Genomic DNA, 15,738 nt, shown 5'->3' on the forward strand with positions numbered 1-15,738 from the left:
TTTATTTGAAAACAAATTTAGAAATTACAAGGTTCTACAACACAGTACAATGATGTTGTAAATTTTGAATTTACAAGGGGGAAGTAATTAATGCAAAATTTACAACATGTTGTAATTTTGTATTTACCTCCCCCTAGTAAATTCAAAATTTACAACATGGCAGTACACATAACTGTACTACTTTATACGGGTGGAAGGAAGGGGCATATAATCGGCGAATTATGAAATTAATGAAGAATGAATCCGATCCAGCTATTCTCTGTTTATTCCTGCGTCTACCCGTACCAAAATTTCATCGCAGTTTTCTACTCAACGCAGATACATGGCATTTTAAATATAGCATATTTTTTGTTTTGATATGGTCGGATTAATTTTTTTATGGGAATCCGATATCATCTTTCTGTTCATCCCTGTGTCTGTTCAATAAACTCACACGACGGCGTATATACAGGTATACTCAAATAAACAGGTATACTCACATAAGTATTTGGATATTACTAGTGAGCATTGGCTCACAACATTTTGTTTGATGATTTTAGATGTTTGTTAGAACGCAAAAATTACGCATTATGAAAAAAAATCACAGTGTGTTGAATTTGGAACATAGTCAACGCGCTTTTGAAATAAAAAAGTTTCTTTTCAATGTGCGTTAATATCGAAAAAATGTGCACGAATTGATCAATATTCCACCGAATCAGATACCATTATTATTATTGCAGAAAATAAACTTTGGGGGACAAAGCCCCCTCCCACCCCACCCCCGGTTCCGACCAAGCCCAAATTCGTAGGGTCAATAAAAATAATTTTCATGATTTGATGATATTTTGTAGTTATTAGATAAACATGAAAAATGTTTATTCCGCACAATATGATGGCTCTTTTTAAGACATGACGGATTCCACACCCCATTTTGTGAGTGTTTCAATAGAGAATTTTTTTCAAAGGGGAGAAAAAGACAAAACTACATGTACAATGTATACACAATATTGACTGAGTTCAAGGGCAACATGAATTTTGTAGGACCCAAGAAGCAAACCCTTATAGGACGAAGGCAGACAGTTTGGTTCGAGGGTCGACAAAACGTATTTTGCCCGAGGACACAGTCAATAAATGTTTACAATAGTTTTAGATATATATTGCTCTTGCAAACCGAAGTAAAATTTGTCTCCTCGACCACAAAGATGTAATAAAGGATTAGAAATTAGATATCAAATACTCTCTTAACCTTTGCAAAATACATGTATCTACTTTTTTAAAAATAAATGACCAAGGATCTATGGCAATATATAAACACCGGAATTTTGGAGAGACACTTTTGTTAAATATGTAGTTTGAAATACAATTAAAGAAAAAATCCATTTGAAATTAAATTCCCTTTTCTCGATCTGTATAGTGAAAGCCCAACCAACCCCATTATACCCTCCCCCCCCCCCCCCCCCCCCCGTGTAACCAGATGAAAATAACAAAATTCCCATAGGTAAACCTTGCTTGGCGCATAAAGAAGACAGAGAGAAAAAAAGAGATTTTTAACTTTCTTTTTTCACACTTCACATGTTTCATTTCATATATATCATTTCAAGTCTTTTTGGAGAACAAAACTTGAAATTCCCATGGGTACCAATTGCGCCCCGTTATTAGAATACCTGTGTTTGTATTGATATGAAGCAGAATTTGTGCAAAATTTTATAATGAGTGAAAAGAAGAAAACACTTGCGATGGCCTTCAACTCGACATTAGGTATATCGAAGACGTTACATTACGATATATCCTGGTGAGGTTGAGATAAAAGATACCACAGAGTCTGACACGTCTATTTCATATTTGGATGTTTTGCATGAAGAAGACGTTAATGGTAATCTAACTACCAAGCTCCGTGATAAATTAACGTGATGCATTTAACTTTTCCATCGTCAACTACCTTTACTTATACAGCAATATACATGTATCTTCATCACCTGTAAACGGAGTTTATATATCTCAGTTGATTCGATACGTAATCTGAGGATGCTCTACGTATGAACAATTTCTAAAACGAGGTAAATTGTTGACAAACAAGTTGATGAAACAAGAATATGAGCAGTCTCGTTTAAAGTAATCATTTCGTCTGTTATGGTCGATACAATGACCTTGTCTGCAAATACACTTTATCATTGAGTCAAATGCTTACTGACGTTTTCCATACTAATTGTCCGTCCATTATTTATACACTGAATTGACGACGGATTTTTCCATTATTTCCCGATCACAACAAGGAGCACACGGCGGGTGTGACCGAGATGATCACTCCTACCTGGCACTTGATACCACCTCTGATGTTTCGGAGGTCCGTGTTTGCTCTGCTCCTATTTTGTATTGTTTTATTGACTTTTGATCTTGAATACTGTTTGTTATCTCCATATGTTTCATTATCTCTATGTAAGTGGTAACTATAGGTACATTCAGAATACATTTTAGTGAAATATATGAAAATAACGAACTGTATTCAAGCTCAAAAGTCCATTAACAATACGAAATGGGAGCAAATTAACACGGACCTCCGAAACATCAGGGGTGGGATCAGGTGCCATGGAGGAGTAAACATCCCTTGCCGAACGGTCACACCCACCTTGTGCTCCTTGTCTTGATCGGAAAATTTCTCGTCAATTCGATCAGTGTGTAAATAATGGACTAACAATTAGTATGAAAAACGTCAGTCAGTTTATAACTCAATGATAAATCGTGTTTGCTGACAAGGTCATTGTATCGACCATAGAACTTACGAAATGATGACTTAAACGGGACTGCTGATATTCTTGTTTCATCAACTTGTTTGTCAATAATTTACCTCGTTTTAGAAATTGAACTTACATAAAGCATGCTCTTGAGTATCAAATCAACTGAGAGATATTAACTCCGTATTAACAATGTATTAGCATGGCAATCATTACTTATTTAGAGAATGTTATCTCTAATACTTATTTACTTAAAGTCATATATTTTTATTGTGTTTTATAAGTTTTTGGTTGATTTTTATCATGTACGTGTTTCAACTAATAGTGAATACTGAACGTTTTTCAGTTTTTTTTACAGCATTTAGTACAATTTTCTGTTATCTTTGGACTTTCAGTAAGGCGTAGTATTCTTGACGTTAAATAAATAGCGTCTGAAATTTACGCACTCTTTCAGTTACTGTTGAAATATACATGGGATAGAAATTCGAGCGAATGTCAATGAGTGTAGCAAGGATCTAATGATAGTGTTTCGTACGGCAAAGTGCTGGGGCCTAAGTCGTCTAATCATTGTCACCAACAATTAATTAAAGTTGCTGTTGTTATTAATTTCTTAACAATGACGATCTATTCGCCATTTGAGAGACCCCAATTATGTAGCGCCGAGAATGCCACGCCCTATTAAAAGTCTAAGGATGACAGAATTGTACTAAATGCTGTAAAATGCTGAAAATTGCTTAGTATTCACTAATGATAGAAAACACGTAAATGATCAAAGTTAATCAACAACTTATAAAAAACAATAACAATATTTGAGTTTAAGTAAATAGGTAAAACAAATATCACACCGCAAATAACTAATGGATTGCCATGATAGCCATTATTAATAAACGCATTCAGTTACTAAGATTGGGATAAGGCTATACTTTCTTGGGGGAAAAGCGAGAAAATTCAAAATTAACAAATACTAGCATCTTAAGGACTTTGCAACCAACAACAAAAACAAAATTCGGATTAATTGCTACTTTGCAATGTAACCATGGAATCAAGGTAAATTGGGTCTAGGAATTTACTTCCCTTTTAATCATTAAAAACATAATTTTTGGCTCACCTTGAATAGTACTCATCTGGCAGAACTAAAATTGAATATCATATATTGATAAAGTTTGATGAAAAAAAAACATCACTTTTGCTATGATTATCAAGAAAGAGATATGTCAAAGCATTGAATACTTATTTTTGGATGTTATCGGTCCTATAAAACACCTGGCCGTGTTGACAAATTGAATACCGAGTGTTACCTGGGTATGATAATTTGTCGGAAAGGCCAGGTGTTATGGGACCGACAACAGCCAAAAATAAGAATTCAATGCTTTATATATTTACATGCATTCTTTAAATTTCTTTCTTCATTATATTTTACTTCGTTAAAATTAAAATGGATCAATAGCGCCTTTCAGAACTGTTTTGCCTAAGAGACGTAAGAGCCGTTTGTGACGTTGTGTAGTGAAATATCGCAAATATGAACATTGCGAGGAAAAAAAATGACAAATTTATTTTAAACTAACCCTTATAGAAATTACATTAATTTAACAGGGTAGTTTTTATTTAATTTGATGAAAACAATATTTATTTTGGTGTTCCTAGAGTATTGAAAATGCATATATAGTTCCTACTGTGTGTTCTACTCGCGGTGACAAGGTTTTGCGTGTGTTATAGAAACTTGAACGTCGTGGATTTCTAATGGATTACACTGGATATATAAATATTTGATTTTGTTGACTTTATGTCAATATTAATCCCTACTTCTTGCATCAAGTTAGAGATTGTGTGGTAGTCAAAATATTGAAAGCCAGATTAGTTGTTCATTTTTAAAATATAAATCGTAAAATTTTAAAGAAATTTTGACACAAGGGTACGTATCCAAGGAAACAATATATTTTCCAATTTTTTAATGGGTATATTATTTTTTCTACTAATTTCCATAGGAACGCTATATTTAGAGAATCTTAAATGAATTTCTTTTTGTAATGTGAAAATTAGGACCACACCAACACCTTTAAAATTGTTCACCAGTTATATAAAAATGTGCTTTTTTAACAGATGGGATCAGATTAAAGTATACAGAGAGTACATGTAAATCTTAAGCCTCTTTGTGGTATTAAAACCATGAAAACAATTGCCAACCAATCAGAAATTTCATATTTGAGCCGTTCCAAGCAAAAACCCCCCTTATGTCAAAAATTTTCGAAAATGACTTTTTTCTTGAAAAATGATGTAGAACCTTAGGTAAATATAACCTGTAAATATTACAGGTGTATCTTGATTTACAGGTATTCAAAGTATGCATCATTTATACGGCCGACGTCATATTTTAAAAATTTTCTATTGTAGCGACGTCGACGTTATAGCGACGTAATAAAATTATGCATTACTTATACGCAATAACTTGGTATTGTATTGCCGTTCTGCTTAATATATATATATATATATATACTTAATTTGTTGTAAACATTTTTTTTTCCTTTTTTATGAAAAAGTTCAGTTCATTCTTTTCTGATATTAATCAAAAATATGCCAATGGAGTTCAAATAGTCCTATGATTCGCTGACTTAGAGAAAACATCACAAATAATTGATAGGTCTTTTATAAAGTAAAATTCTCTTTCAATTTTACCGCTTAAGTTCAGCCCAAATCTTTCAAAACCAGCAACAACAAAAATATTTTAGTTCCCATCAATTTATTTTTTATAATTGATTTTACTTGTCCAACCTTTGCCTTCAAAACACTGACCAAGAGACAGCATTAAGGGGCAGGGGCTTGCGCTTTTATTAATGAACACGACATAAGGATTTTGTAAAGTATGCTATATCAATGTTAATGATGAGTATCATTTATCCTTTTTTCTAAATGCTCAACTACATATGCATTTTCTTTGCTTAATTATGCCCTCATTTGTTAAAAGATATTGGAAGGAAAGGGGGGCTGCAATGAAAGAATAAATATATAAGTACTAGTATAAAGGAAATTTTGACTAGATATATACATGTTAAATCTGTAAATTATGAATAGTTAAAGTGTACCTTTCAGATTTCAAATTATGAAATAGCTAATAAAAACATGACCTGAAAAACTGAGAAAATGAGCAAGGCATTTAATTCCGCTCTTTTTTTTTTTGAAAAAAAAAATTGCATATTTTCTACAGTGCACTCACGTACATGTAATTACTATACAGAAGATTGCTAAACATACAGCCCCATTTATTTCTAACAACAAAATTATTAGAGTCGATCCTTTTGTGCTTTACGCATAGATCTATGAAAGTGAAAGTTAGACATACTTTCTCAATATTTAAGTCTGTTATACAATCCGTATGAAGTTTTAAAAAACATACAGGTCACAGTTTTTGTTTTTTTTTTTTGTTTTTTTTTAAAACAACAGGTTGTTATGAGGCTCGTTTCACAGGTCAACACTTATAATAGCTGCAGATCTGTAGCTCTCCGAAAAAAATATTGATAGACCGGAGAGCTACATTGCCATCCATTGAAAAAACTGTATATTTATTGCGCACAAAAAAGTGCGATCGGTTGTTGATTAATTCTTCCAAATTCTTATCTAAATTGCATAAAATGGAAGATTTAAAAAAATCCTCTCTCCCCTATCAAGTACTTTCGTAGTTGACATCTGAACGAAGCATATTGGACCGAATTATCTTTGAAACCAAAATGGCAGTATAAATAAGCGAAATGTTCGATGATTACAATATCAGGGCCAGGAGGACTATTAACAACAATTATGAGGAATGTTTTGTTGTGGAAAGAGTCAAAGAATATGTTAGGAACACACGGTCAGTAATATTTTGAGATTACAGTTTAAAATCATGGAGAAATAAACCGAGAACCGAGCGCACTTTTTTGTGCGCAATAAATATAGTTTTTTCAATGGGTGGCACTGTAGCTCTCCGGTCTATCAATATTTTTTCGGAGAGCTATAGATCTGCAAGTCTATCAATATTTTTTCGGAGAGCTACAGATCTGCAGCTACACTTATAATATCATGAAGGTCCTCTGATAATGTACCAGTTAGTCAAAAGCTAAAAAAATATTTTAGAGATTAAGAAAAACGTGTAAGTCAGGGGCCTATTCAGAGCATGCAACTTAAGTTTTAAAGTCATCGACTCAAATGTACAATATTTGATAACCGTCTTCATAGAAAAAAAAATAAAGGAATTTCATAGAAAAGAGAACATGTTTTACGTGCGAACTCTGCATATTGGACTGTCTTTTGAATAAAATTCGAAGCATTGTGGGAAAATAAAAATCAGGTCATGTTCACCTGCATGTGATCTTCCTGGTGAAAATTACGAACATTTACTTCATGCTACGTTAGACAAAAAAGTAGATCGGGAAAGTCCAAACTGATCAAAATATTTTGGAAATGTATTTTTTTTTTTTTTTTTTTTTTTTTTTTTTTTTGCACTCGATTTATATTCAGGTGAAATGTGCTTACAATCATGAACATAAAAAAAAACAAATTCGTAGGGTTGCATGGGAGCCCCTCTCCGTAATTTTTTCTGAATGTAAATTTTCACTGTTGACTTTAGCATGCAATGATGCCTGGAAGGGGGGGGGGTAGAATAACGTGACAAGCAATTATATAAATAATGTAGGTCTGCATGTCAAATACAGTACTTTTCAGAACTTCCAAAAATTTGTGAAAAGATATACATGTATTTATTTCTATATATGCTTTATCACATACATTCTTATAATTCTTTTGGAGGTGGTGGTGGGAGGGGGATGTTACAACAGTATTAACGAGTTATCGATCTTTTCAACACGTAACAAAAAAGGAGAATGTCGGATATACGTCTTTTCAATATTAATGTACCTTTCTTAATTGAACTAACTGTCACTTTTCTTCCAAGAGGTTCTGGGTCTACAATAAATGAAAAAATACCCCGAATTTAGATCTGGCATTGGTGTGGTGTAACAATTCTGTCATTCAGTTTTGATTCGTGTTAATTCCTGTACAGTTTTCTTGACATGTGATTAAGTCTAATCAATTTTCGCCAAGACTTCGGATAAAAAAAAAAAAACACATTTCAAACTACTCTTCCTTCTACGGAACCTTCCTTTTTAAATTTTTTTTACACAGCTGTTACAATCAATATCATCATTGCATGTAGTTATTTTTTGTTTTTGTTGAATAAGAAAGAGTCAAATCTGAATTTTAAACAACAGTTGCATGTTTTATTTAGTTTAACTGAATATTGTACATGGAACAGAATACTTGTTGAAGTGTTGACAAATCTTATGTTTTTAATCAGAACACTCTTAGGTCGTTTTAATGTGTAATGCACATGTAGTTTGACAACAATCAGAGTCAGATATGTTATGAAATAGACAAAAGTCATGAAAGAAAATATGCAGAAAGCACAACGAAGAAATTCTGTGACGTGAAACACAGCATGTAGTTGGAAAGCAGTCAGTGCGCGATATATTTTGATCGCAGTTTTTGTTACAAAACAATGACGTCGCTATTTCTATTGTGACGTAAAATTCTGTCAGATTACATAAGGGGGGTTTTTGCTTGGAACGGTTCATTTTGTGTTTTTACATATCAGCTTGTAACACCCTTATCTTTGATGCAATCAACACACAAGTGCATGTGTGTAAAATATAGAGAAAAAAAAGCTTAATTTCTACTCATATACAATGAAGTGCATTGAAGTGGTAAAACTTTCCGTTTGGATGAAACGTTCTGTCATATTTTGAACGTCAATTATAACATAATGACACGCCCATTTCTTTAGAAACGGAAAAGAAATATTCGTCGTAATGTATAAGCAGGCACGTAGCAACGGGGGGAGGGGGGAGCCCATCCCCCCACTTTTTTTGCCAACACTAATTTTACTATTGAGAGGCTGGTTGGTCGCCAACTGTATACTAAAGTAAATTAAATATTATGAAGAAAATATAATATTGTAAGCTATAAAGATGGATATTGAAAGGAATTGGCAGTGAAAAAAAATTGCCTCCACACCCCCTCCCCCCACGAAATAAGATTTTCGACTTTGGGCAATTGTCCTATTTTTTTTTTTTGCTTGTCAACTTTTCCAGGTAAAAAAAAACTGCCCCCATTTTCAAAAATCGATGCTACACGCATGATAAGGACACCCCACAATTCGTGATAAGCAAGTTCGAGTTCAAGTTCATTTATTATCTCAATACCATTTAAAATACATGGTACATGAGGTACATGAGGACGATAAAAAATATTTACAGCATAGATATATTCAGGTCAGAGGTATAATATATGTACAATCAGAAAATGGCAATGTGAGAAAAAGAAAAAAAATAGAAAAAAAAACACGTTTGATACATGTATAAAATTGAAATAAATGAGGTGAAAAATTATGGAGGACAGACTAAATTATATATTTTAAATATAAACAGATAAACATACAGAGTTTTATAAGTGACATAGCATTTTGTTTGTCATCAGTTGAGAAAATTTCAAAAAATTTGGTCTAGTAAAGTAGTATTCATTAATATACTTTTTCCTGATATCTGACAGTGCAGTACATTCAAGTATAAAATGGAATTCATCAGCATGTTTACAATTGCAAAATGTACATAATCTTTCATATAATAGTATACATGCCTATCTTCCCAGCTCACTTGGTAGACGGTGATTAGTAGTACGGAATTTGCAACTATTTATTCTAAATTTTAGTGGTAAGATACTTAAAAATTCTCACACGGATGGGACCTTAAAAACCGAGGCCCCGTGTCAGCGGCAGGCTTTTGTACGATAAAGATCCCTCACTGCTCAGTGGTCCTGAGTGCCGAGTAAAGGTCAAAATTTGAAGCCCTTCACCGGCATACTGGTGAACTCCATATGTGTGAAAAATTCTCGAAAGGTACGTTAAACAACATACAATCAATCATTCAGTCACACTCGAAATTTGTTTAAAAGTTTAAAACAAAGTACCTTTAGAAAACTATTAATATCAGAATGCCATTTTTGTATAAATTGATCTTGTAATCTTTGTTTAAGGTATTCAATGTATAATTACCATATTTTGTACCTAATAAATGAATTATCCACTATGTTTAATCAAGGTAGTATTTTGAATATGTTAGTAAATCAAATAAATTATTTAACGCAGAAATTTTGAGAAATCAAAAATTTTCTTCTTTATATCAAGGGCAGATATTTCTGGAAAGTTTGGGTCGATTTAAAGTCGATAAAAATTCATAAAGTGATCCTCATTCATCATCAAAATTAATGTCTCCATCAATAGAATTAGAGCAAACTATACCATTACCCACAACTCATGATACAAACAATACCATGTCGTTTACAATTGAAACGTTTGCATTCACAATTTAATTTGCAGTTAGGAGGGGGGATGTTTTCGTTGGAACCAGAATCCCACTTTCCAACTTCCATCCTCAGTCTTTTGGCTCCAGGTTATTACCTATCTATTGTTGTACTTAATGGTATTCTCGGCAAATGTGATATATTGTAGCTGCATATGTCGATGGGAGACCGCATACTTCTATCTGTTTTTCAACACGGGGTGCTTTGGTGACAAATTTCCGAAATCTCAGTAGGTCTAGTCCTTCGCAAGGCTGAGCGCCAAACAAACCAGCTATATTTTTATAGCCTCTTCCCCTTGAGATGCACGCATTTCTTAAGATTACATCGGCGAATTTGTTAGAAAGTAAGAAGAAACCTCCTTCCAATAAGCTGAATTAGCTTTTACTTTCTTTAACATTTGTCCCTTACTCAAATCATATATTCTAGAGGTAGTGTCACAACCTGTCAATGCCGGTAAAAAAAATACACTCGCAAACTTCGTCTGTCAAATGTATCTTTGTCTTTTTAATGTCCCATAATTTTCCAGTTTTGTTATCTCTATCAGAGAGAAAATAAACTTCTTTGCTTTCCGCAAGATCCAAAAGATGCAATAAAAGCACCCAAAGGTCTGTGTCTTCTCCAATAAGAGCGAAATTATTTTCTTTTCCTTGCGATAACATCGTTTGAACAATCAGAAGGTCTGCATCACAGTCTGCATTTATTGTGCAACATCCTTACTTTCGTAGGTCAATTTGTAAGAGCTTAATAAATTTCTGTTTGTTTGATTGATTAGACAGAAACACTTATTTTTTTTTAACGAAACGGTGTATTTTCGTTGAAGAAAACATCACGTCCTGTCAGCCCCTTGGAGCGTCTGATGTGAGCAACATCTTTGGTTGTGGGGCCGTTTGAGTGACCATCAAAAGCAACTGTGCAGTTTGAAAATTTGGAAGCAACGTATCTTGAATAAAATTTGGGCATATCACCAAATGTTGATTTGGAAGTCCATGGTAATTTTGCAATAAAGACCCACCATCCAGTACATATTTAGTATCTACTGGTAAGGCATCAATCCTGCATTCACGCGACGTCCAAATTGCATCATTCTACAAGGGTGTTTTTTTGCGTCTCTCGTAATCAAACAGAGAAGAAGGATGACTTGACAGTTCAAATTTAAAACGTTCACTCATTTCGGGAAATGCGTCTCGGGCTACAGTTGTTATCCTCTGAAATAAAAGTTGGGAATCTACTTTGGGCAGTTTCATTATCAATTGATAAGGCTTGTTTAGCGTGCATGGTTATGGCTTTGTTCTTTTTCTTGAAAGAGAAGGTCGTTGCATCATTTCCATTCCATGGAAAGTATTCAGACCATCAATAGTACAGGCATTGTGATCAACATTGTCTGCGACAAACTGCGAACAAAACTCCTCTCCAACATCAACCTGGAGTGAATTGCCTTGTACCACAGCAGCGGATGATTGGAACTTTTTTTAAATTTCAAAGTAGGATGTGCAGAAGCCAAGATTATGCAAGGTTTTAGTAAGTAAACGAGAGGCAAAGTGTTGATGCAGAAGAACACCCAGACTGATTTGTAATGGTGAAATAATGACCATTGGCCTTGCCGCCTGAATCATCTCTTAACCAATTGCTGCTTTCTTCAGATTAGGATTTTTCAATGAAAATGCTATCTAAAAATTTTTTAAGTGACAGTGGTAAGAAATTTAAATGAAAATTCTTCGATCCTACTTCTGTTGGGGATGGATAAGATTGCTTTGAAATGGACATGCATTTAATGTTACTGCGTATGATCTTGGATGCAGCGGTTATCAGAGCAAACTTGTCTGACTCAGAATTTTTTTCCGTTGCATGTAGAAGTCAAAGAATTGATTTAGCTGTGTAGCAAAAATGACAACATCCAATTTGCCATTGACATCGGTGAAGACAATGTCTTTGTCATATTTTTGTCGAAGCTTGTTTCATGTACACATCACTGTAAGGAATTTCACAAAATTCTTCCATTTTTTTAAAAACAAGATCCACTATGGTAATTTGCTCATCGTTATTTGCTTCAAAATAATCAGTTATTTTCATGAATGCTTTCTGTTGTATGAGCTCTACTGGTCTACCTGAGGTACATTCCTTTTTTTGTTTCGCTGGTGTTGGAGAAAATGTACCAGGAATGTTTTTTTTCTGGTACGGAAATTGACACTACAGGTTTTGCGATATACAGCATCAGCTGCGTGTTAGTCATTTATATCTCCCGGAGCAAGTCTAGCACAATACCTGATAAAGGTATATAGCTTGATAAAGCTATATAGCTTTGTCAAGGTATTACAAATACCTTGATCAAGGTTTTTATGTAATGAAAATTCAAAAACATTCTTTTAAAATTAAATATTGAAAGTCGAATTCTGAGTTGTTGTCAGTTTGTCCACTCGTGCATGAAAAGCACTCTGGTATAAAAAATATAGCATAAAAGAACGTTTCCTCACACGACATGCGGTTATACTGATTTCTTTGTGTTTGAGTACTTTACATGCATGGGTGAATTTACTAACGATAGCACCAAAGTGTAAATGTGTTTGTTTACCTGTGAATAGAATGAAGATGATTTGTGCTTTCGCTGCATTAAAATTAGCCTTTTATTACTTATAAATCTGTTTAAAGCTTATTTATATTTATCTTTATGAAATATAATGACAAAATCAGTTTCTTATTTTACCACTTTATCACTAAAATCACGTAGGGAGGTTCGTGTCGTGAAACAGCCAAGATTGGCTTTAGAAACCTACATTTTATAGCTTCTTTCTGCAATATATAGTGTTTAAATTGCACTAGACGAACCACCAATGTGGTCTAAATAAGTATTTCATTCTTAAATCAAATGTACATTTCAACTGCACAGGTTTGATACGTGTTTCTGATCTGATCATGTTTTGATGACGTGAGAATAATGTCCGGGGCTTTTCTTTGATCTCGGCAATAATCGAAGTAGAATGAAATATAAATCCGTTGCTTTAAATTAACCCTCAAAGCAAATTTACAATAAGATGCTCTTGACAAAAACAGCCGAGATATGAATAGAGAAAATGCAAGTAGACGGACGGTTTTATATGCCATTTTCATAAATATTAGTGGTTTTATCCAAATTCTTATTCGAGGAGGCAGTTCAATTTCTGGAGGAGTCTACAAAGCAAAAGTTTGCAAAAAAAAAAAAAAAAAAAATCGACATGTTTAAGAAAAGACCAAACCAGAATCAGGAATCCACTACATTAAATTTCATAATGGCAGCGTCCCAACCCATACTTCCTGAAGAGTAAATGTGTTTTGGGGATAAACAGAAAGATAATGTTTTGTAATAGCAACAATATTTGCCGTATATGTCACCCTTTGACTTGATTTTTTTTCAAACGTGAAAAAACACCTTTCAGAAAGAATAAACAAGTCCAGGAAATCGTAGGATCTGCCATATTCCAGTATATGAAGGGCCATACTCAAAAAAGAGTTTAAAAAACAATCAGAAATTGGATTAAATGTTACGAACATTTGTTTCAATCAAAAGAGAATATTTAAGTTAAATCATCAAGACAAAATCATTTAAAAGCGTCTTTTGCTTCTTTCAGAGCACCGAGGACATTATTTATTTAACAGCACCTAGCCAAGATCTGACCCCATAAAATAATTTTCAAAAAAGGGAAAAAATATATATTCCGTGTTTCTAAGAAGAATAAGTAGATCCGCAATATAATATAAAATACGTTTAGATATGGTAAACCATGTATATTTATTTTTTCATCATTGAGAGAATAAGGTATTTGTATGTTCTTAATAACAAACAGAGCATGTTTCAATATAATCGATGTCTCAGATAAGATGACTATTTATGCCGGTAATTCATTAAACTAATATATCATTCAATGGAACAGGTTTTTTTTTTTTTTACTAATTATTAATTGTATATCTTTTGAATTCTAGATTCTCTATGGATCCAAACAACAGTGCCCAAGATGTCATTCGTTGTGACCTTTGCGAGGTCGCTATAGTGCAGATGCACTGTGATTTCTGTCATGTCAACCTGTGCATCTCTTGTATAGGAAAACATATTTCTAATGGCTATGACAAACATAAAGTTGTTCCATTCGAGCTGAGAAGATTAACGTTGATTTATCCTAGATGCAAAACACATGAAAAAAAGAGCTGTGAATTTCATTGCCAAGAATGCAACATCTCTGTATGCTCTTTGTGCACAACTATGTCTGATACACATAAGGGGCATACTATTTCAACTCTTGAGGATATCTATCGTTCAAGGAAAGAAGGAATTAGTAAAGATACAGAAGAACTTGAAAATATTATTTCCCCTTGCTATGAGGAAATAGCAACTGACTTAGAAACCCGGATAGATGACTTGGATAAAGATTATGAAAAACTTGTAACAGCATTGTCAGATCATGAAGAAGACTGGCACAGAAAAATTACCAGTATTGCCAATAAAGTGAAAGACGGAATTAAGGAGATCAAAGTCAAGCACATTAGTATCCTGAAAGAACATTTGGATGAAATCAAACAAATACTAATTCAAATTAAACAAACACGACTTAACCTCCTTACAATTGATGATTCAAACAAAGTAATATTGACCATGGAGTACAGATCTAAAAACGAAGAATTCAGAAAACTCCCTCAAAAATTTCATGTATCACCACCAAACTTCAATCCAAAAACAATTGATACAGAACAACTTTCTGAGTTGTTTGGATCTTTGACACCGCTATCCATAATAAGGGAAGCGATACGCTATAAAGCAAGGAAACCACATACATCAACTGAACATTTTCTTAGAGATCCAAAGGTAATTACCTCTATAAATACTGGGAATGAAAATCTTTGCTCTGTTACATGTCTCAGTGATGAAAACATTTGGATAAATGCATTCGACACCAGATCTACCGATATGAAATGCTTCAACATTCAAGGCACAGTTATGAATACAATCAAAACGAAGACAGGAAACTGGTCAAATGATATCGCAGTTACTGGAGATGGGGATCTTTTGTACTCCTCTGGGACATCAAGGACTGTAAATAGAGTTAAAAGTGGACAGACAGAGGAACTGTTCAGACTACTGGGCTGGATACCTAACAATCTCTGCGTGACATCCTCTGGTGATCTTCTGGTTACCATGTACAGCAACGACAAAACACAATCCAGAGTTGCCCGTTACTCTGGCTCACGTGAGAAACAAACAATCCGGTTTGACGATGATGGTAAAGCCCTATACTCAGGAACAGACTCCATAAAGTGTATCACTGAAAACAGAAATCTAGATATCTGTGTGGCTGACTTTAATGCGTGTGCCGTAGTTGTGGTCAACCACACTGGAAATCTCCGCTTTAGATACACTGGTTTTTGTTTTTCATCCAAACCCCAACTTTTTAAACCTTTTGGGATAACGACAGATAGTCAGAGTCAGATCCTTACGTCAAATTATCATAACGACTCTATCTACATCTTGGACAGTGATGGAGAATTCCTCACTTTAATAGATTGCTGTGATCTGAAGACCCCGACTGGATTATGTGTAGATAGTAACGACTTTCTCTTTGTTGCCGAGTATGATAGTGGGCTTGTTAAGAAGATTCAATATCTGAAGCAAAAATAA

General features: G+C 33.8%; 1 protein-coding gene across 1 annotated transcript; it reads left to right on the forward strand.

Annotated features, from left to right (window-relative positions):
• Nucleotides 1-14,328: 14,328 nt before the first annotated feature.
• Nucleotides 14,329-15,738, forward strand: LOC134248189 (uncharacterized). Its single transcript, XM_062730613.1, has one exon. The coding sequence runs from the start codon at nt 14,329-14,331 to the stop codon at nt 15,736-15,738; it is 1,410 nt and encodes a 469-aa protein (XP_062586597.1).

This window comes from Saccostrea cucullata, unplaced genomic scaffold, assembly GCF_032062105.1.
Source record: "Saccostrea cucullata isolate Sc308-1 unplaced genomic scaffold, CSIRO_AGI_Scuc_v1 ctg1947, whole genome shotgun sequence".
In the NCBI taxonomy this organism is placed as follows: domain Eukaryota; kingdom Metazoa; phylum Mollusca; class Bivalvia; order Ostreida; family Ostreidae; genus Saccostrea; species Saccostrea cuccullata.